The following is a 20,616-nucleotide window of genomic DNA, read 5'->3' as shown; positions in this document are numbered from 1 at the left end:
TTCATACCTGTTGACTGTTTAAATTTCTCTTAAAGAAAAAAAGGTAATGAAAAAAAATGTTTTAAAATCTTTTTTCTTGTCTGTCTAAAAAAGTCCACATCACGAAAGACAGGTCTTCCCATGAAGATATTTAGTCTGCTATCGCTGCCCACCACAGAGGCTAGAGCATAGAAGTCACTACGGGACGTCAACCTCCCCAAAGCTCGTGGGTAATTTTAATAGTCACTATTTAACTATATAAGCAAATGCATCAGCCCCCAGAGACAGAGGAGAGGAGGAAGGGTCGGGTTCTCTTCTGTACAACTCACGTATGGGAAATACAGAGCAGATCGCTGGTATTCACAGACTTTCTATGGTTTCTACCATCCCTGAGGAGCGTCTGAAGTTCCCATGACATCTAGTAAGTCCTCAGCTGGCAGAGACACGATTCTGTGACGTGCCATGACGCCGAGGGGCAAGGGCAGGTCGCCCGGACCAGCCAGGGCCCGGCTATGCTAAGAGCTCTGGGTCTACGGCCACTGTGGAGAGAGAGGAGACGTCGTTTCATGTTAAGAGATGAAACAAACAAAACTAACTGCTAGTTGACTGTCGCATTGACGACAGGATGAGGGGAATATGGAAATGTTCATGAGAGTGATAGGCCCCGGCCACAAAATAGAAGTCTCAGATAAATTAAAGACTGAAATGTCAAAAGCAGTGATGACTCAGACACATTGTGTGAACAGAACTACCAAATGCTCCAAAAGGAAGTAAGTAGAAAAGATGTGTGAATTTGTTTCAATAAGTGCTCCAGACAGTACAAAAATTGCTCATCAAGCAAGATAAGTAGTTAAGGTCTAGAGAGATCATTTACATTTCTCGGTTGTACTTTACTAATCTGAAGGAAGAAATTGTACGTTACAATGATTTTTTTTCCCCAGGTTGAGAATTGGCAATTGCCTTGGGGTTACATCCTTCCAAACGTCAAGAATCTATCGTTATCTTATTTTGACTAGAGATAAGCAGAGTTTGCGTGTCCTTCACAACCCCCCCTTCATACCAGCCCTTCATTCACATCTGCCACCGCGTGGGCAGAACGAGCGGTGGCTCCGGGGGAGGCGCAAGGACCCCCCAGTGCTGAGCTCCTAGGCCAGAGTCCAGGCGAGGAACCTGCTGGGCTGAGACGAAGACGAGTCTCCGGAGAGGTAGGCCACCCCATGCAGGAGGCTCAAAGTCCAGTAAAGAGCTGGCGCCTCCCTATAAGCCCAGAGTCTGGGTCTGCAGACAGGGTGGGAAATAAAGCTCATTCAGCAAGCGCCGGGCCATTCCTGCCTTAAAGGGTTAAGTGGTTCGATTTAAAAGAACGACTACTTAACATTCACCAAGAGCAGTTAAGTGGCTTTAATGATCCTACGGTTGCTTTCCCAGAGTTACAGGTTACTGCGTCACAGGTAGCAGGCACAGGTCTTCCAAAACTAAGGTACAGGGACCATATGGCCGGCAGTCGGGCGGGGCTATAAAATGGGGACAGACACCACCTCGAACGCAGAATCGGATTAAAATTCTGTCCCTCGGATGACAACTGAGACAGCAGCACCTGGTGCTAATCAGTTTGGGTTCAAAGGGTAGGTTGCCCTTTGTAGAGAGCCAAGGACGCTGACCCTGAAATCGGCACCACGACAGGACACCAACGCCGGCTGTGCGGGAGATGCCCGGGACACCCCGGGAAAGTCGGTGTGCTCGAACCCAGGGCCCTGGCCCGCCCGGCCCCCTCTGGCCCCCTCCGGCCCCCGACGGAAAGGGCCTTCTGTTTGCTTTGCAGAAACCGCCCGTGGCTAACGGGATGTTCTCTCCCGCTCGCCACCTACAGAAAGTCCTGAGGTCACTACTCGGTAACATCACCCCTGTGCGGCCAACCACCTGCTTCGTGGGGCTTCTAAAGGGGCTCTGCGCCCCCCTACACCCCCCTGCTCCCTGCCACCCATCAAATACTTCTTAAGGTCACCCTTGAGACCTGCCAGTTCCCCTCCTCCCCCTGCCCTCCCTTCCCCCTCCCCTTTACCCTGCCCTCCCTCCCCCTCCCCCTGCCCTCCTCTTCACCCTGCCCTCCCCCTTGCCCTCCCCTCCCCTTTCCCCTGCCTTCCCCTTCACCCTGCTCTCCCCCTCCCCTCTGCCCTTACCCTGCCCTCCCCCTGCCTTGCCCTCCCCTCCCCTCACCATGCCCTCCCCTTCACCCTGCCCTCCCCCTCACCATGCCCCCCCACCCTCCCCTTCCTCCTCCCCCTGCCCTCCCCCTCTCCACTTCACTTTGCACAATCTGATGAGGGCCTACTCAGTGACCTCAGGCCAGTTAATCTCTGGAAGGCCCAACCCCCCCCCCAAAAGCCTGGAGAATGGAACCTTTCTTCGTTGGGCAACAGGGAAGACTCCCTGAGATAAGTCAGAGGATTCCTTAGCCCCGGGCCTCTCCTGCAGGAGCAGTCGGTAAAATGTCAGCTTCTGATAATCACCTGGTTGACGGCTTACTGGAGTTCATGAAAGATGCTCAAGTGGCCTTAAAAAATTAGACAGTGACTTTTGTTCCTTTCATTTAATTTTATTTCTGCTTTTAGTAGCTCTTACGGTAGGCCACTTGTTCGAAATCTTAATATCGCAAGATTCAAGGTCGCTCCATAAAAGCAGATATTTTGTTAATAGTAATATAATATCTCCTATTTACATGGCTCCACGAGAGATGACCAGGTCTTTTTTGTACTCTTGACCCTCTTTGCCTATTTTGCCTGCACCCCCCCACCCCCGTCTCCTCCCTGCTGTCAACTAGCAGTTTATTCTCTATACTTAAGAGTCTTTTTATTTGTTCATTTGTTTTAGTTTTTAGATTCCACATACATGTGAAATCATGTTTTTTTTTTTTTTTTTTTCTCTGTCTGACTTGTTTCACTTAGCATAATACCCCTTAGGTCCATCCGTGTTCTTGCTGATGGCAAGACCTCATTCCTGGCTGAGCAGTAGTCCATTGGGACATCTCCGTCCTCCATCATCTGTGGATAGACACTTGGGTGGTTTCCGTAACTCAGCTATGATAAGTAAACACACGGGTGCATACATCTTTTTAAATTAGCGATTTTGTTTTCTTTGGGTAAATACCTGGTAGTGGAATTACTGTATCGTATGGCATTTCTGTTTTCTTTTTAATTTGGGGGGGAACTTCCACACGGTCTTCCACACTGGCGGCACCAAATCCCATTCCCGCCACAGCGCATGAGGGTTTCCCTTGCCCTCCATTCTCCCCACCACTTGTGATGTCTTGTCTTTTCTACTCTAGCCATCCTGACTGGTATGAGCTGCTATCTCACTGGGGTTTTGATTTAATTCCCTGGATAGTTCGTGATGTCAAGCACCTCTCATTTGTCTATGGGCCACTTGCACGCCCGCTTTGCAAAAACGTCTATTCGCGTCCTCTGCCCATTTTTTAACTGAATGGGTTTTGTCGGAGTGGAGTCGCAGAAGTTCTTTCTACACACGGGACATTAACCCCTTCCTGGATACATCGCTCGCAATTATCTCCTTCCGTTCGATAGGACGCCATTCTGTTTCGTTAATGGTCTCCCTTCCTGTGTAAAAGCTTCTTATTCGGTGTAGCCGCAATAGTTCATTTTTGCTTTTGTTTCCCTCGACTGTTCCCTTTCTGAACAGCACAAAACCTCTCAAGTGACAGAGGAGCAGTTGCCAGGAGCAGGGGCTGGGCCTGCAGGCCGCGCTCTCGACGGTGCCCTCCTGACCGGGCTACAGCTTTGGGACAGAGCCCGATGAAAGGCCAGGTGATGTTTCCCAGTCTGCTCCTCAAAACACCACTTTTAGGAGCCCTCTTACTCCTGCTCCATGATGAAAAGTTTTCATTGACCAAGACGTGGAATAACCGCATCAGGGCCTCGAGGCCACCTGTGCCCAGCGGCAGCGGCTTCCCAGGCTCTTAGGGCTCCTCCATCACAGTACACGGAATCCCATGGATTCCCCAACCCCACTACCCCCCACCTTTGGGAAAACGCCAAGCCACGGAAAATAAATTCAGGAAATAACGTGAACCTAGGTAAGGTTCCGCAGGAATAACATGTATTCATCCTCAGGTTAGATTCAACTACAAGTGCCGCCTTCTGCCCTAGGTCCCAACCTGCATCCACGCGTTGAGAGTCACAGTGTCTACGCCTGGAGGATGCCCTGGGGACCTGCAGCCCCTGAAGTCCAGGCCGGAGACAGCTATCCTGAGAGATCCAGCCTCTGACTCCTAGGCCTGTGTACGGTTTTCTGATTTAGTCTCTGACGGCCTGTACCTTCGTGACAGCAGAGGGGCAGTACACAGCCTGTCAGGGGACAGCTCACACACGCACAGATGCAAGGCCACGAAGGGGAAATGGGACAAAGCCTAAGACACGAAGAGGATGCAGACAGGCTGGAGCAGAGGGGTCTCTTCCATGAGTCGTCATGTTAAAGGATCTCACCAATACCAGACTATTGGACCCTCACAACTACCTCTTAAGACTGATCACATTTTATGGACAAGAAAATTGAGGTCATCCAGCCGAGAAACAAAGTTTTATCTCCCAGGACGGTGTCCCTCAGACTATATTCCACAGGGCCCAGCACGTCGCATTTTAGTCAACACAGAAGCCAATCTAGTGTGATGGTGACAAGCGTGGGCTCTGCAGCCAGAGCACCTGGGTTTGAATCCTGGCCTCATTAGTTATGAACTACTGTGTAATCCTGGGCAGGGTACCTGACCTCTCTTGAGCCTTAGGCTCCTTCACCAACAAAATGGAATGGGAATATCTACAAAGTCGTAAAAACTTGTCATTTGATTGTGCATGCCAAGAGTGTTTTGCACATGGTAGACAGTACATGGAGCTTCAGCTATTTTGAAGAAAACAACAACAAAAAAATCACTCTCCAGTGTCCACACTCCCTCCAGGCACCAGTTTACCCAATATCTGAAGCATACCAGGGCAGAGGAATGAGAACTGCAGAGGCCAAGACCTTTGCACCACAAAGCCCTAAATGATTTCTCAGGAGTCCAGGGGTGAAGGTAAAAACGGGAGGTGAAGAACAATGGGAAGACTCCGGATTTCACAGATATATAAAACTTCAAAATGAATTTGGAAAATTCACTAGCTATTCGTTTTACCACACTCTCATAAACAAAAGAACGTCACAGCAACCAAAAAAAGCCAAAAGGACCTAATCTCTGAGTGAGGACCCAAGAGTAGGTCACTGGTTACCTTATGGATATTCTTGCTGAGGAGGCAGGAGAGCTTCCTCACATACCAACTGTGGTCCCAGGTCCTGCAAAAGGTCAGTAGGAGAAAGAGGTGGAAGCTGTGGCTCCTCCCCGACAGAGACTAGAACGAGTCCTTCTGTTTACAGGCCCCGGAGGATGTGGATGTCACATGCCGGAAGAGGGACGAGGAAGAGAGAATCAATACCCCCATCCCAACAATGCGGACACTGCGTCATGATCACCTACTTATACAAGGCTTTGGAGGAAAGAGACCTTGATTTTTTTCGTTTCCTTATCCCTTATGAAGATCCACCGTAGGAGAAGAGGTATCCAATGAGTGAATAAAAAAAGAAGGGGAAATGCAACAGACTAGCTGTAGGTTGGAATGAGGGAGGGGGGAAATCACAAAAAAAGATCTAACCCACCCGTCCACCCATCTCATAGGCCCCAGGGAAATTCTAACTACCAGCTAGGCCACAGAGTGCTCACGCGCCGCGTTGGCAGAGACGGACCGTTGCGGCTCCAAGAAACTCTCCTTACTTAAGTGTCAGTGGAGGACACATCAGAAGAAGTTAAATTCAAACCTCTTAAGCAGGAATAAGGATAAGAGAAAAATCTAAACTCACACTTGAAGCATCTCTCAACATATTGCTACAAAGGAAAATTTTCCTTTCAAATCAAGCATGACAGATACCAGCTTTGATATTCTACTCACCCTCCTGATAAGGACTCGGAATTACACACACACACGCCGGAGGGATGGAGATCCCAGGGCCGAGAGATGTAGGATTTTGCCGCCGGGCCCAAGTACATAGATTTTAGGCAGGCAAAACTCCAGATCATTTCAATGTGGGAAATGAAATCTCAGTCCCCTCAAGAACAAATCCTTGAGAATCTGGGTCTTCTTCTGTCCAAATCTCCCCGCATACAGCAGACGCCGGAGTGGCAGCTAATCTACGCTTCCTTTAAACAGGAACTTAGCTATTAGGACGGGTCCTTCTTACTGATACTTTCTCAAAACCTGTATCTCCTGGCCATGTTTTAATGAGAATGATCCTATTAACGCAGCCCCAGCTTATCTCATTTGCTCCCTTTTCTGCCATGGAGATTATACAAAAGGGGGAGTCACCACAAGCAACCTTTACAAAATCTCAACTTCCTGTCTTCCCGCTTGTTACTGTAAGAAGGATGAATTATTTGAGATTCTGTGGCCTAACCTACTTACTTCCTCTCAAGGAGGAACAGAAAATGAATAATGCCTTTCAAGAAAAAAAAAAAAAACGTACATACAAAATGAAATCGCAAACTGACATTAACAGGCCTATGGCACATTTAATATACTCTCATCAAATGCTTGTATTGGAAGTTCATTTTCAGTGTACAGAGTCTAAGATATCTCAGTTTGAGGCAAAAATATCCTGACAAGTGCTATCATATCATCAACATCGCTACACTAATAGAGTCATAATAGAAATTTTACACCCATTAAAGGGACTCAGAGGGCATAAAAAGAACAAAAACCTGTCTGACACAGATATGTCCATACGTATGCAAAACAGGCATAAACTCAAAAAAGAAAAACTAAAAGTAGTATCTTGTTCTTTTCTCTTATTTCATTTCATAATTTTTTGAAAGCTAAAAGTAGTATCTATTTTCTTACTCTGCTTCATATTTTTATAGAACACAGAGCTAAAATTAAGAGATTTAGACTCAATTTCTCTTTTGTATCTAATAAAGTAGAAATGACCAGATTCTATTTCTCTTGCGCAAGTCAAGTCTACAGGTTTATCTTGATAACCATTGGTAGCTAAATTCCTTATCAATAGATTGAACAGCCAAGCCTCAAATCCACCAAATAAGAACACACAGCAATAAGGTGAATTATTTAGACCACTCAACAACCTGAGCAGTACATTGACCTCTCGGGAATTTCGATTCATAGTTCAGGGTTCAGACAGCATAACAGATGAAGGGAAAATAATCAAATGATTTTGGTGCCTGAACAATCCTACTCAAAATGTTCTACTACTGAAGTAGTTCAATTGTACAAAATTACATATAACATAAAGCTACGGTCCGATCTTCAAAGAGCCTGGCATGCACTAAGTGCTCAAAAGAGTTTATAAGGTGATGGAGCTTCATTAAAAGTGAAACCGTCTGGTACCCAATGATCAACGCACGCAGTGGTATCCTTCTAAGTCACACTAAAGCTCTGCTTGATGGGCCGTAACTCACACACCAGAGATACTATCTGAGTTCCACTGCAACAGGGAACCACCCAATGAATAAAGACTCTTCACTTCATCTGGCAAGCATGAGCATACTCTTCTGGTTAAGGAGTATAACAGTAACCATAGCACTGTTGCTGAATGTATTATTAGTCATATTTCCTGTTTTCTTTTTTTTTTATTTTGATTCCAGCACTCTACAGTCAGCCCTGGCCCTAGCTTCTCCCCACCAATATCTCTACCCCTCCATTTAATTTTCTTCTTTCCTTTTATAATCCTGCCTTCTGAGTAAATCCCATCATCTTTTGTGTTCACTTTAAGAAATTTAGGTCCCAATATTTCTATTGACTGACTGATCTACATTTTTTGAGAACTAACCCTACTGCCTTTGCCTCCTGTAAAGACAGAACAAGTGAAACCACTTTATAAATCAGCCCGGTAACTCTCAAACCTAATCTGAGTTATGTTTTCTTAACAGTTTGTGATCATGTCAAGGCCATAAACTAGACCAAGGTGTTGTTTTCAGTAACTCAGTAATTGGTCTTTTCCTAATTCTTGGTGAAAGAGAGAAAGAGAGGAAAGAAAGAAAGAAAGAAAGAAAGAAAGAAAGAAAGAAAGAAAGAAAGAAAGAGAAAGAAAGAAGAAAAAAGAAAAGAAAAGAAAAGAAAAAAGAAAAGAAAAGAAAAGAAAAGAAAGAAAAGAAGGAAGGGAGAAAAGAAAGAAAAGTGAAGAGAGAATTGTGTTGCCATTATTTTTTCTGATACCTGTTTGCTATTTGCTTATCCTAGTAAATGAATGTATAAGAGCAAATATATTAATCCAGAAGTGGGTTTTCTCAAAAATATTCTAAGAATTACTTTTTTTCAAAACTAGGAACCTAGGGATCCCTGGGTGGCGCAGCGGTTTGGCGCCTGCCTTTGGCCCAGGGCACGATCCTGGAGACCCGGGATCGAATCCCACGTCGGGCTCCTAGTGCATGGAGCCTGCTTCTCCCTCTGCCTATGTCTCTGCCTCTCTCTCTCTCTCTCTGTGTGACTATCATAAATAAATAAATAAATTTATTAAAAAAAAAAAAAAAAGAAAGAAACTAGGAACCTAAAGACATAACAAAACAATCATAAGCCAGTATCGTTTTCCCTGATGCCACCCCTTTCAAACTGCAGGATATGAACCTGGACAAGTTACTAAGTATCTCCAAGCACCAGTTTGCTCGAAAAGTGAAATATGAATACCAACTGCTCAAGGTTAGTGAAAGTATTTGAGATAGCACTCAGGGCCTACAGCAGCACCTGGGCAGACAGAAGGCACTCGGTATTTGTTGGATACATAAATAAATGAATTATTGAATGAATATAAAGTGCTAGCTCAATGCCTGCCATTCAGGAGGCCCTCAATGCACATTTATAGTTGACTTATCAACACGTGGAAGGGTTTGGCAGAGAGCGCCCCACCTCCCAGGTCCTTACCTGAGCAATGCGGCTAACGCCACATCAGTGGTGCCGCCGTGACACTCACTGTGTTCACCTCCACCTTTCCTGAGCAGGAGCACTGAACCGTGGCTTTGTGTTGTTGATGACCTCTCTACTGGACTGTGTGGGGGGCATTTCCTCAACTAGAAGTCAGACACATGGAGACCAAGGTCTGCTGCTTTCTCTGTAGCCCTAACCGGTTCATTCATCCGACCCTGGTCTAAGCGTGGATGAGGTGAAGCACTCAACTGAGACTTCCAAAAAAGAGGTGCTCAATAAATATTTGTCGACTGACAAAACACTGGCGTACAGAAAGGAGAAGAAAGAGAGCATTTTCCTAGTGTGTATAATACACATGCAATAAACCAATTCCAGGTCCACCACGCTCATCAGAAGTTCTCTCATCCAGGATCACCCAACTTCACTCGAGTTCCTCTCAAAAGTCCTCGTTCTTTCCCCCAAACCACCCCGTCTCCTCAGTGGGGATTTTCTTAAACATCTTCTTCAATCTGACTTCATCAATCAAACTCTGTTACATGGCACGGGGACCCTTTTCCGGGTGCTTTGCTTTCATCCACTTGCTGCATAGCCAATGCTATGATCAGTACACGCCAGTTCATAGTGTGCGACTATTTATTCATATCTTCGTGTGTCAGTAAAATAACGTAGTGAAGAGACAACCTGAGAATATCCCCATTGGATGATGAGGTCCTTTACAAAATGTGTTTTCTACGGATGCCCTGAATTTCAAGATGTCATAGACAAATACACACGCGTAGGAAGGTATAAATAGTTCTCTTTAAATAAGTGCCTCCTGAATAAATGGTCCTCTTTGAACACAGTGTCCCCCAAATTCTCATGAGGAATCCTCAATGGGAGCAAGTAGAATAATCTACACCAGGAAGTCATAGTCAAAGAAGAAAACAATCAGCCCCAAACCCATCACTCTCACTGGATATACAATTCGGAAATTCCGTGATAGGAGGTAAAGAGCTCCTGAATAATTTCTGAAGGTTAAGCACTGGAAAAGGGAGGGCATACATTGTGCCATGTGTATATGATCAAATGGCATATTTCTGCATCACTCAACCCAGGAATCCGTCTCCTGACTCTGGCTCCCAAGAGGGTGGGTCCCTTGTTCTTTCCTACTGGTACCAAGTGCAGCTGCTTTACTCTTCTTAACAGAGCTGAGAGTCGCGTCCACTCCTGGCATTGGGTCTAGGGAATTCAAGGGCAGAGGCCTAGTCCTTTGGTGTTCAGCACTGTAAGAGCTCAATAAAATCTAGTTAACTGGTAGACACACTGCAAGAGGGATCACTCAGGGCACCCATCCCCAGAAACCCAGGGTACACCCCTGTCCCACAGCACAGAAAGTAACTTATCTTATAAATTTCCCATCCTAACTTTACCTGCCACAAAAAAAAAAAAAAAAAAAAAAAAAAAAAAAAAAAGCCTTGGTTGAAACACAGATTCTTAGAAATAAACTACCAAACAGAGCAGTGGAAAATTATTCAAGAAGCAGCCCTCAATTACTCAAGGACTAATTCAACACGATACATATTTCTTCTTTCGTCTACTATCGAGTCTTTGAATTCTCACAACATTGATTGGATGATCTATAGGAGAACGGAGATGAACTACAACTCACTAAACCCTGTCAGGGTTTGTCAAGTTCAGTATCAGCAAATTGAGGATTTTTTTTTTTTCTGTCTAGATCATAGACCATAGACAGTTGGTTATAATTAGAATAAAGTAGCAAAGGGGTCTCGGAAATATAAGAGGGGTGGGAGGCAGGCCCTGCGTGGACCTTTCCCTAAATCCGCAGTCATTTGCGGACCCATTTTCTGACCCCCTAGAGTATAAATATCACTACCCCAGTTACCTATTTTCTCACGCTCATTTCCCAACAGACTCACACAACTAAAATATTAATTACAGCTCACGAATTCCCCTCACACCAACCCTTCTACTTTCAGTACCCTCACATTTCCACAATTAGGCATCATTTTAAGTTTGATTTATTTTACTTACTCCTACCTATTAAATGACTAGATTGGGATAAATAAATTACAGTTTATATTCAGCGTCATGTAAAAACACGGTCCCTTCTTGCAATGAGCTAATGCTATTCAAGATAAACTATTTTTTTCCTAAAGAAAAGAAATATCCCCTGAAGTATTGTGACAAGCCCACATAATATATATACCAGAAACCAATCTAATAATTTTAGCCAGGAATTAAATCACTCTGTTCTGCCCTTGACAACCTCCTTCCTGCCCTTCACGAAACCTGACTAAGGTAAAATGGTAATATGACTACCAAACACGTGAATCCATCTTTATAGTTCTCACAACCGTATTTTACTTTTCTCCTTTCAACAAAGGAAGTAAGGTCAGCACTGTTGCTCCATTTTCCAGATGGGGAGATCAATCCAGGCTGAACCAGGTAAAATGACTCACACAATGCGATACATTTAGAGGCTGAATTGTCTTTGATTGCTCCATCCACAGCCACAAGGACTCCCCAAGTGAAGGAAAACAGGCACTGCCCTCCACTCAGCATGTGTAAATGTGAAACTCAGCATCCCGGGCAACACCTGATCCTCTGCTCTGCTTGCCCTCTCCTTCCGCCTGCGTGATCTTCTTGCATTGCATCACCTACGTGGACCCCCCCTCTATTCACCTTGCAAATGACACCACTCAAGACCATCCACGAGCAGAAAATGACAACAAGCTCCTGTTAACAATCGTTTTTTACATCAGTAATGATTCGGTGTTGACATCCAGGGCATGCCCACCTCAGTTCTAAGGGAGCCCAGGGAGGATTATTAGTCCTACTCGGAAAAGGTAGGGCTGATTGATTTTGTTTTATTTGTTTTTTTGCCAAACAGGAATCAACAACTCCTTTAGTACTGAAAACAAACAGAATGAAAAGAAGCAAAAAAAGGAGAGGAAAATAAAAAATAAGGTAGGGGAGTAGCGGGTGGTGGGGAGGTATAAATAGAACTAGAGGAGCACAAATACACTTTGATCACTAAGATGCTTTCCCTTCAGAGGGCTGCCCTCTTTTGCCTGAGAACAACCTGTGTCCCGAAAAGAGGCCTTGAATTCCTGGAGATAAACCGGCACCCTCCAAAATCACCAAAGGGATCTTATCGGACAATGGCTATACTCTTTGTCGAGATACGTTCAAAAGTTGACACGCCTATGCTCATATGCTGGAAAGTCCCCACAGCCCTTTGACATGATGGTTGGCACAATTCAGCCCATGCTGGATTTAAGCCACAAAGTCAAATAACTTGAACGCCCCAAAGCTCTCATTGTAAATTTCACCTACAAAATTTTAACAAGTTCCAGAATCCTCCATACCACTGTGTTACAACAGTTAATGTTAGCTCACAAGTGCTTGGTTCTAGTTTTCCCATCTTTTCCATTCCAAGTAATAAAACTATTTACTTTCGGTAGAAAACAGAGTTGAAACGCAAATCAAGGATCCAGTAAAAGGGCCAGTCCACAAATTATTATCCGGGACAATCTTCGGAACCTTTCCTAATGTTTTATCTGAGCCTCCGTCACACTTCATGTCCAGACTTTCACGCATCCAAAGCAGCCCCCACAAAACGATGCTTTGCTGCCAACCCTGTCCCACATTCTCCTTCCCGATCTCCAAACACAGCTTTCAACATTTGCAAATACACCAAGCAATTTGTTTCAAAAAGCAAATCTTACCTAGTGGCGGTGAAGAAATAACTCTCTGGTGGTCTTTAGGATTGTTTTTCCACCCCCAAGACGTCTCCTAAAGGTCCAGCATTAGTTGAAAGAGAGGAAAAGTAAAAATCAATACGTTGTCATAAAAAAAAAGAAAGAAAAAGCCTTCAAATCCCCCATTAATATGTTTTAATTTTGAATCACTGACCTATGGCATAATTTCACACAATACCACTCCTTATATTAAAAATAAACCAGTCTTGAATGAGATGAAAAGGGTTTTATCATTCATCCCCTCCCCTTATCCTAAATCCCTAAATTGAAGATCTCCCCCTTTCTATGACCAGCAGGTGAAAGTTACAGGCATCCTTCGACTCCACTTTAATTTCTTGCAGGGCTTTTATCTTTAAAATCAAAGTTACTCGGACTGGCAAACGGATAGATACTATGTAAGCAGTTCTTTCCCACGTAGGCGAACGTTTTAAATCACGACTGATACAAAGTATCCAGAAACAACGTTTTCACCAGCGCAACAAAATTATACTCTTGGAACCAGAGAGGGACCACTTATCCTATGACTCTATGTAACTGCACGGTTAAGAGACTAACCGCCGGCCTTTAATCCTATTTATTAGGGGATAAACATGACCGGCTTGTTACAAAAGACAAATTCCAACCCGAGGATCTTTTTTTTTTTTTTTTTTTTTTTATGTGCGCAAGTTCTGAACGCTCTGCATTTCTGTGAACGTTCAGAAATGAAACGACTCACTGTGGACACCCCCCTCTTCTCCACCACCCCCCCCCCCCGATTAAAAGTTGGTCAAAGACAAAAAATGATGAGCATAAAAGCAAACAACGGTGCCTAACCCACTTACAGACCTATCTCAGACCCGGGGATCCAAGGCAAGCGCCCTCCCCCGCCCCCCCACCGTGTTAGGGACCCGGGGGGGCTCCGGGTCGGGCCTTCCCGGCAGCTGCGCGGTCGGGGCCGCATCTACGCTCACATCTGGCCGCTCGCTCAGGTCGTCTAATTACTTCCACGTCTGAACAGACTACGTAGCTGCGAGCAAAGGCCAAACTTTGCTCTCGGCCTCCCTAACTTAAAGACGCGTGTAACCACTAGAGGTCTCCCCTTGGCCAGTTTTGCACGTTCGCTATTTTTGCTGCACTTGAAACTTTCCGGAGAAATGCTCTCTACTCGAGTCAGTGTTTTTCTGAAAACTTGCGCAAAAATCCACGCGACCGAGGCGGCCAGCACACGCGCCGTCGGGCCCCCCCCACCCCACCCCCGCCCGCCCCGGGCCGGGGAAGGTGCCGCACACCAGCTCTCGGAAAAACCAACAGGAGGACGCGCTCGCCCGGCCGCCCTCCCCGCCCCCCCCTCCCCACCGCCCCCAAAAAACCTTATTTCTCATCTCAGGTTCCCTTCACTCAAACTTAGAACAAAAAAATAAATAAATAAATAATTTTTCCCCCTTTTAAATCTATTTTTGTTTCTCTGGACTTCGCTTTTCGGATGCATTTGTCTGGCGGCGGCGCCGAGGTGGGAAAGGAGCGGGGCCTCGGGATGCAGGGAGGGGGAAGGGCCGGGCTCGCAGCGCCCGAGGAAGTTGCATAAGGAGACACACTCCGTTTTTTGGGTCCCCCTCAAAAAAAAAATTAAAAAAAAAAAATAAAAATCGGCGGGGAGGGGGAGGAAAAGGAAGCGGGAGGGGGGGAAGGGGGAGGCGGGGAGGAGGGAAACCGAAGCGGCGTTTACCTTGGTCTGCCCGTGCAGGGGTGCGGAGCGGGCCCCGGCTCGCCGCCCCCACCTCTGCCCGCGCGCAGACGGACACACGGATGGCGGCGAGGGCGGGCGGGGCGGGGAGGAAGCCGCCCGCTTTGAAACTTTCTCTCACGGTCGCGCTGTGGGCCCCGCCGCGGCCAGAAGGGGGGGGGAGGGAGGAGGCGATCCGAAGGCCTTTTTCTTTAAAGGTAATTAAAGTTTCGGCCCCGGCGCAAAAGTTGCGCCCCCTCGCGCCCCCCGCGCCCCCGGGGCTCCCTCCCCGACCCCCTCCCCTGCAGCTCGCGGGGCGCGCGGCGGATGCCCGGGCTCCTGCGCTTCCCGGTCCCCACCCCCCCCACCCCTGCCGGGCCCAGGGCGCGAGTGTGCAAGACCCATTATTCCGGAACGGCACACGCACGCGGCGGGGGGGCGGCCTCCCCGGGAGGAGGGCGGCGTAAACAAGTTGCAGGGGGAGCCCCCCCTCCCGCGCCGCCCCTGCGCCCCGCACCCAACGCCGCGACGGCCCGCGGCCCGCGCCCTCCCCCTCCCCCCTGCCCCCGCCCCTCCCCCCGCGCGCGCGCGCGGACGGCCCCGCCGGGCCCGCGCCGCCTGGCTCCCGCGAGCACTTTCCTGCCTCGGGCAGAAATAAACCGGAGGGTTTATTTTTGTGCAACTTTCCCAAAATGGCGGAAATTGGAGCCGATCTATATGAAATTCTCACACGCTCGGCCGGGAAGGGGGAGGCGGCGCGGAGGGAGGCGCAAACTCTCGGCCGCCGAGCCCCGCCGCGGGTCCGCGGGAGTGTGCGTGCGTGCGGGTGTGCGTGTGCGCGCGGGCCCCGGGCGCGGGGCGCGGGGCGCGGGCGGGGGCGGGGGCGGGGGGCAGCGCACCCACGCGGGGCCCGCAGCCGGGGGCGCCGCCGCCAAGTGGCCCCGCGCCCTCCCCGCGCCCCCCGCGCGCCCCGCGCCCTCCCCGCGCTCCGCGCCCCGCGCCCGCCCTCCCCGCGCGCCGGCACAAAGGCCACACGGGCGGAGGGGGCGCAGGGGGGCGGCGCGCGGGGCTCGCGCTGCCCCCGCGCCGCCCCCGCCGCCGCCCCCCTGCGCGCCCCCCCCCGCGCGCCCCCCCTGCGCCCTCGGGCGCGCTCCCCGCCGCCGCCGCCGCCGCCGCGCTCCCCGCCGCGCGCCCGCTGCCCCCGAACGCGACCCGAGTGCGGGGCGCGGGGGGCGCGGGGCGCGCGGTGCGCGCGCGGGGGCCGCGGGGAGGCCGCGGGGAGGCCGCGGAGCCCCCTCGCACCCCGCCCGCCCGCCCGGGCGCCCCCGCCGCCGCCGCGCCCGGCGCCCTCCGCGCGGCCCCCACACCCTTCCCCGGGTGCGCGCAGGCAGAAAAATACAAGTCTCTCCTCCCCCCATTTTTTCCTTTCTCTTTTCTCGCTCTTTTGTTCCTCTTTCCTACTCGCGCTCACTCCTGCGCAGGGAGATGCCCGGCGGCGCCCCCCCGCGCCCCCCGCCGTCCCCGAGTCCCTCGCCCACTTTTTCTCGCCGGGATTAAGTTTTGAGCTGTTTCCCGGCGGCGCCCGGGGCGGGGGGAACCCCCTCGTGTCCCCCCCTGCCCGGGGCTGCTCCGCGGGGCGGCGTGCGCCTCCGGCCCCCCCGAGGTCGCTCCAACTTTCCTCCTCGCCCCGGAGAGGGCCCGGGCGGCCGAGCGCGCGGACCGACCTGGCGACCCGCGGGCGCCGGGACCCGATCGGCCGCTCCTTACCCCCAAATTCGCTCGCTTTTTTTTTTCTCCGTCTCCCGAGTAGTCCTGACAAATGGTCCAGGGCTGCGGGCGCAGTGCGCATGTGCGCGTGGAGCCAGGGCCGGGGAGAGGGAAGCTGCGCTGGAGCCGGTGCCGCCGCCGCCGCCGCCGCCGCCGCCGCCGCCGCCGCCGCCGCCGCCGCGAGGCTCGCTCCGGCCGCCCTGCCCGCGCGCTGCGCCCCCGCCGCTCCCGCGCGCGCCGCCTCAGGTGCATCCCGCCCGGGGCCCCGCGCCCGCCGCCCGCCGCGCCCGCCACGGCCCAACCCGCCGGGAAACGCCGCTCAGGTCATGCATCTCTTTGTCTATTTGGCACTTTACTTTTTTTTTTTTTTTTTTTTTTTCTCTTTTTGGGGAAGGGAGAAGGCGATGCTCGGAGCAGCTAATCCGGGCTGCAAGGCTGCACTGCAAATGTGCAAATGGACCCGTGCAGCCATTAAGGAGCGCGGCCTCCCCTCTCCCTTCCCCTCCCCTCTCCCCTCCCCAGCTCTTGCACAAACGCGACCCGGACCGCTAAGTGCGTGCCACAGGTCACGAAAAATGGGAAATAAAGTTTGAAGCTCCTGGAGCCGTCCCCCCACCACCACCACCACCCGCTCCCCTGCTCGAGGACTGCAGGGGGCACGACCCGCGCGCTCCTCCCTTCCCTCCAGGGTCGGCCTTCGTGGGAGCTGCCACGCGCTAGGCCTCTGCTGTGGAATCTGGCTCGGTTGCTGCACCAGCTTCTGCGAGTGCGCGTGTCGGGACCCGGGCGGCGGGCAGAGCCGGTCCTGGCCTCCCAGGGCAGCCCCTCTGCATGGCCGTGGCCTCCAGGCAACACCTGCCTCCGCAAGGCGTCAAGGCTGCAGCAAGGAGGCCCAGGCGCAGCCCAGGCGACACCTGCCTCCACAAGGCGTCAAGGCTGCAGCAAGGAGGCCCGCATGCGCGTGCGCTAGGGACGGCCTTCCCCTCCCTTGCAGGCCTCCTCTGGGGCCGCCGCCGTGCTCCTTTCCTACCAGATGCAAGTGCTCTTTTCCTACCAGATGCAAGTGCTCATTTCCTACCAAATACAAGTGCTCCGTTCCTACCAGATGCAAATGCTCCTTTCCCACCAGATGCAAGTGCTCCTTTCCCACCAAATACAAGTGCTCCTTTCCTACCAGATGCAAGCGCCTTTCCTACCAGATGCAAGTGCCTTTCCTACCAGATGCAAGTGCTCCTTTTCCACCAAATACAAGTGCTCCTTTCCTACCAGATGCAAGCGCCTTTCCTACCAGATGCAAGCGCCTTTCCTATCAGATGCAAGTGCTCCTTTCCTACCAGATACAAGTATCACAAAAGAATTGGAGTGATTGAAGTTATGATAGACATTGTTAAGGTCAGTAACACTTTGCAGTTCGGGGGGGGGGGGGATTAAAAAAAAAAAAAAAGAGTAGCATGTGCGCTTTCCAGAATGGCAGGAGCCAGTGTTAACATTTGGCAAGGGTGGGAAAGTCGGGGAGAGGCCCCGCTGGCCCTCAGAGTGGACTTTATTTTGCATCTCGTAAAAGGTAAAGGAGGCCTTTTTCCGAAATTACTGCCTGGGGCCTAGAATTTAAATATATCACAGATGGAAATACTGTATTAAAAATCCTGCTTCAAAATGTAAGTAATATTATTTCTTGATTGAATTTTTTTTTTTTTTACTTAAGGAATATTCCTTGAACCAGTTTCAGAAAATAAACTGTTAAATTTCCTTCCTTAGGACCATGAGATTACCCCCAGAGAAGCTGACCACCCCACAGTTTCTTCCGTTGGTATAGTGACCAAATTCTCCAAACCAAAAATCAGGACACATGGCTTGCCGCGTACTCAAGAACAAAGGGACAAACCCCATGAAGGTGAAATGAGCTAATAAAATCTGCTCATATGCTGGGCAGCCATTGGTTTAGGGGGTGTGAAGAGCAGGCTGGGTGGGTAAGAGCTATAGATAATCTCAGACCGCCGGTTAACTATTGATTTCACCCACCACTTCCAACCCTTTTCCGAGCTGCTCCCAAACAGCCTAATTAACTGATCTGAATTTCAGCTTCTCCCCTTTTCTCCTTAGCCCTTGAATAATAAGCAGCGAAATGGTCAAAGGCAGACTAGGGGAGCAGAAAAGAAAGGCCGTGAACTATGTGCAAAACTAAGACCATGCAAAAAAAAAAAAAAAAAAAACAAAACAAAACAAAAAACCACAACCCTTAAATTTTAGATTTTTTTTTTCTAAAAATCCATTTTAGATTTATTCTCTCTAGATAATTTCTGGATGATATTTCTTATTTCTAAACTTATGTTAACTTCTGGATGATATTTCTCTCTAGATAACTTCTGGATATTTCTGATTTCTAAACTTATGTTAATGGCCTACTTGTGCTGAGCAATCCCCTGCAAGGTGGTGGGGAGTAACAACAGAGGAAAACTAGGCCACGAGGAATTCAGTCTGGCAAGAGTCTAGCGAGCTGGGCATTGCGTTACAGTGTGGCGTGGCGTGGTGGGGTAGGCCGAGCAAGTGCGGGCCAGGAGCCCCTATGGCAATACGGACAGGTTTTCCAGAAAAAGTCACAGCCTAGCAGATTCTTGAAGGACAGCCATCCCTGGTGTGTCATTCCACTTTTCCTCTGGGAAAATGATCCAATCAGAGAAAGACCGGTGGAGGCTCTCAGCAACACCTGGCCTTCGTCCTGCAGAGATCATCCATGAAGCCTCAAGAACTTCGTGTCGGCGGTTCCCAAGCTGTAGTTCAGGGCGGGAGATCTTCCGCGGGCACTCACAGGTAAAAACGAGACCACTACCACGTATCTGGGCCAAGAAACCGTCGGTGCCCCCAGCCGAGACGGAGGCGGATGCAGTCCTGGACTGGAGACGACGCTCAGTAAGCCAGTACTCTTCCGGGACCTCTCTGCACCTGCTCCCCAAAGGGGGCCATCCCAGTAGAAGCTTCGCTGTTCCTCACGTTTCCACCACGTGGTCACTGCTTCATTTCCATGAGGAATCCCTTCTTTCCAGCTTCACTTAATCTCATCACCCTCCACCACTGCCCTCTTCCCGGGCCACCCTGCTCTACCCTCTTGACACCCACCAACCACCAAATCTGTCCCTCACGTGGCATTTCAATTTCCTTGGCACCTCAAACTAAAGTATTAGCTCATTCCTTTATTATCCTTCGTAGTGATGTATTTAAACCCAAACTTATTGCCCCCAAATGACTTCAGATCCCTCCATTCCTAAATGTTGTGAAGCTAAAATGGTTTTACATGGAAAACATTTTAAACAAGTCACCGCATTCATTCTTTAGAGGTCTTTCAAGGCATCCTATCACGTCTCAGTGAAGGTCATGTAAAGCCTCTCTCACTGGACTCTTAATTCTAGGAAACAAACTGAGGGTGGCGGCGGGAGGGGAGGTAGGTAGGGGCAATGGGGTTTTGGGGTGAGGGCCATGAAGAAGGGCACATGACGTAAGGAGCCCTGGGTGTTGCGTGCAACTGAGGAATCCCTAAATTCCACCCCCGGAAACTAAAAATACGATGTATGTATGTTAACTAAATTGAATTTAAATTAAAATTTAAAGAAAATAAAAAGTAAAAATAAAACCTCTCTCACTGTACTCCATTGTCTTACCTCCACTCTGCGTGAACTTCAATTTAAAAGCTAAACTCCTTCTTCTTCCTAACACTAAACTTGTCCCACCTCCTGTTGGTAGGACTCACTCTTCCTGTCCCAGAACAGTTCCAGGGTGACCTCCTCCATGGGCCGGCCCTCACAAATTGAAATTGGAGTGAAGTCCAAGAGATTTGCGTTCTAATCCAGTCCTGCCACCACCCACTGGGAACCATTAGGCAGGTCACCTCACATTTCAGGGCTTCAATTCTCTCACTAGCTAGACAAAAAAAAAAAAAAAAAAAAAAAAACAGAGTAATTGATTTCTGAGGCCTCTTTGAAATCCATGTCCTTCTCCATCTTTCCCACAGAACGGGAGCACGGTCACATTTTGGTACAAATACTATGGAACCAAGAAAGGAATTTTAAGGAGTGAAAAATCCATCCATCGGCTGGGGACCCGAATGTTATCAGTTTATAGCTCGTTCAGTTGGGTTAAGCCTGGTACTAATGAGATCAAGGTCATGGGTTCCATTCCCTAACGGCTAGTTAGTTTTGATCTGCTTCATAGCCACAAACCGCTTTTCTAACACCAGTCCCCCACGTTATACTGTGTGCTCCTGGTCACAAGCCTCGAGGTAAAACTGAATCTTCCCACAGAAATGTTCTAAACGAACAATACTTGGGATCATCCTTTTAATGTATTATCTTACTTTTAAGTATGAGTCAAGTTATTGATTTTTTTTAGCCTACATAATTGTGTGCTCCATGTTTTTCCAAGTATGAAAATGACGTTAACATTG

General features: G+C 49.3%; 2 protein-coding genes across 10 annotated transcripts in view; one reads left to right on the top strand and one right to left on the bottom strand.

Annotated features, from left to right (window-relative positions):
• The window catches only part of L3MBTL3 (L3MBTL histone methyl-lysine binding protein 3), a 120,795-nt gene extending 104,468 nt beyond the window's left edge, over positions 1-16,327 (bottom strand). For 2 of the 7 annotated variants that reach the window (XM_072833856.1, XM_072833914.1), the window contains exons 1-2: positions 16,179-16,327; positions 12,677-12,743 (exon numbers count right to left, since the gene is read on the bottom strand). The gene's annotated coding sequence lies outside the window, so the exon portion shown is untranslated. Of the gene's footprint in view, positions 1-12,676; positions 12,744-13,534; positions 13,813-14,414; positions 14,797-15,141; positions 15,161-16,135 lie in introns of those variants that run through there. The other 5 variants (XM_072833865.1, XM_072833919.1, XM_072833875.1 and 2 more) reach the window with 4 other exon arrangements.
• Positions 16,328-16,432: 105 nt separating this feature from the next.
• Positions 16,433-19,806, top strand: LOC140637356 (uncharacterized). 3 transcript variants are annotated; one of them, XR_012034524.1, is made up of 4 exons: positions 16,433-17,570; positions 17,743-17,836; positions 17,937-18,072; positions 18,538-19,806. XR_012034524.1 is itself a non-coding variant. In XM_072833832.1 (3 exons), exons 1-3 carry the CDS (start codon positions 17,010-17,012, stop codon positions 19,230-19,232), a joined length of 1,026 nt encoding a protein of 341 aa, XP_072689933.1. In that variant the 5' UTR covers positions 16,433-17,009; the 3' UTR covers positions 19,233-19,806. The 3 variants fall into 3 exon arrangements, 1 of the variants encoding a protein (XP_072689933.1); XR_012034523.1 differs by lacking the exon at positions 17,743-17,836; XM_072833832.1 differs by lacking the exon at positions 17,743-17,836 and having other exon boundaries at positions 18,904-19,806.
• Positions 19,807-20,616: the final 810 nt, after the last annotated feature.

This window comes from Canis lupus, chromosome 1 (assembly GCF_048164855.1).
Source record: "Canis lupus baileyi chromosome 1, mCanLup2.hap1, whole genome shotgun sequence".
Classification (NCBI taxonomy): Eukaryota; Metazoa; Chordata; class Mammalia; order Carnivora; family Canidae; genus Canis; species Canis lupus.
This window is presented reverse-complemented; position numbering and strand designations above follow the sequence as displayed.

Bases quoted from the DNA above. Each gene is read 5' to 3' on its own strand.
- LOC140637356 (XM_072833832.1), top strand. From the start codon at position 17,010: ATGGCCGTGGCCTCCAGGCAACACCTGCCTCCGCAAGGCGTCAAGGCT. The intron at 17,571-17,936 runs GTCAGTAACACT...TTCCTTCCTTAG, and splicing joins TTATGATAGACATTGTTAAG to GACCATGAGATTACCCCCAG. The intron at 18,073-18,903 runs GTGAAATGAGCT...TTCGTCCTGCAG, and splicing joins AAGGGACAAACCCCATGAAG to AGATCATCCATGAAGCCTCA.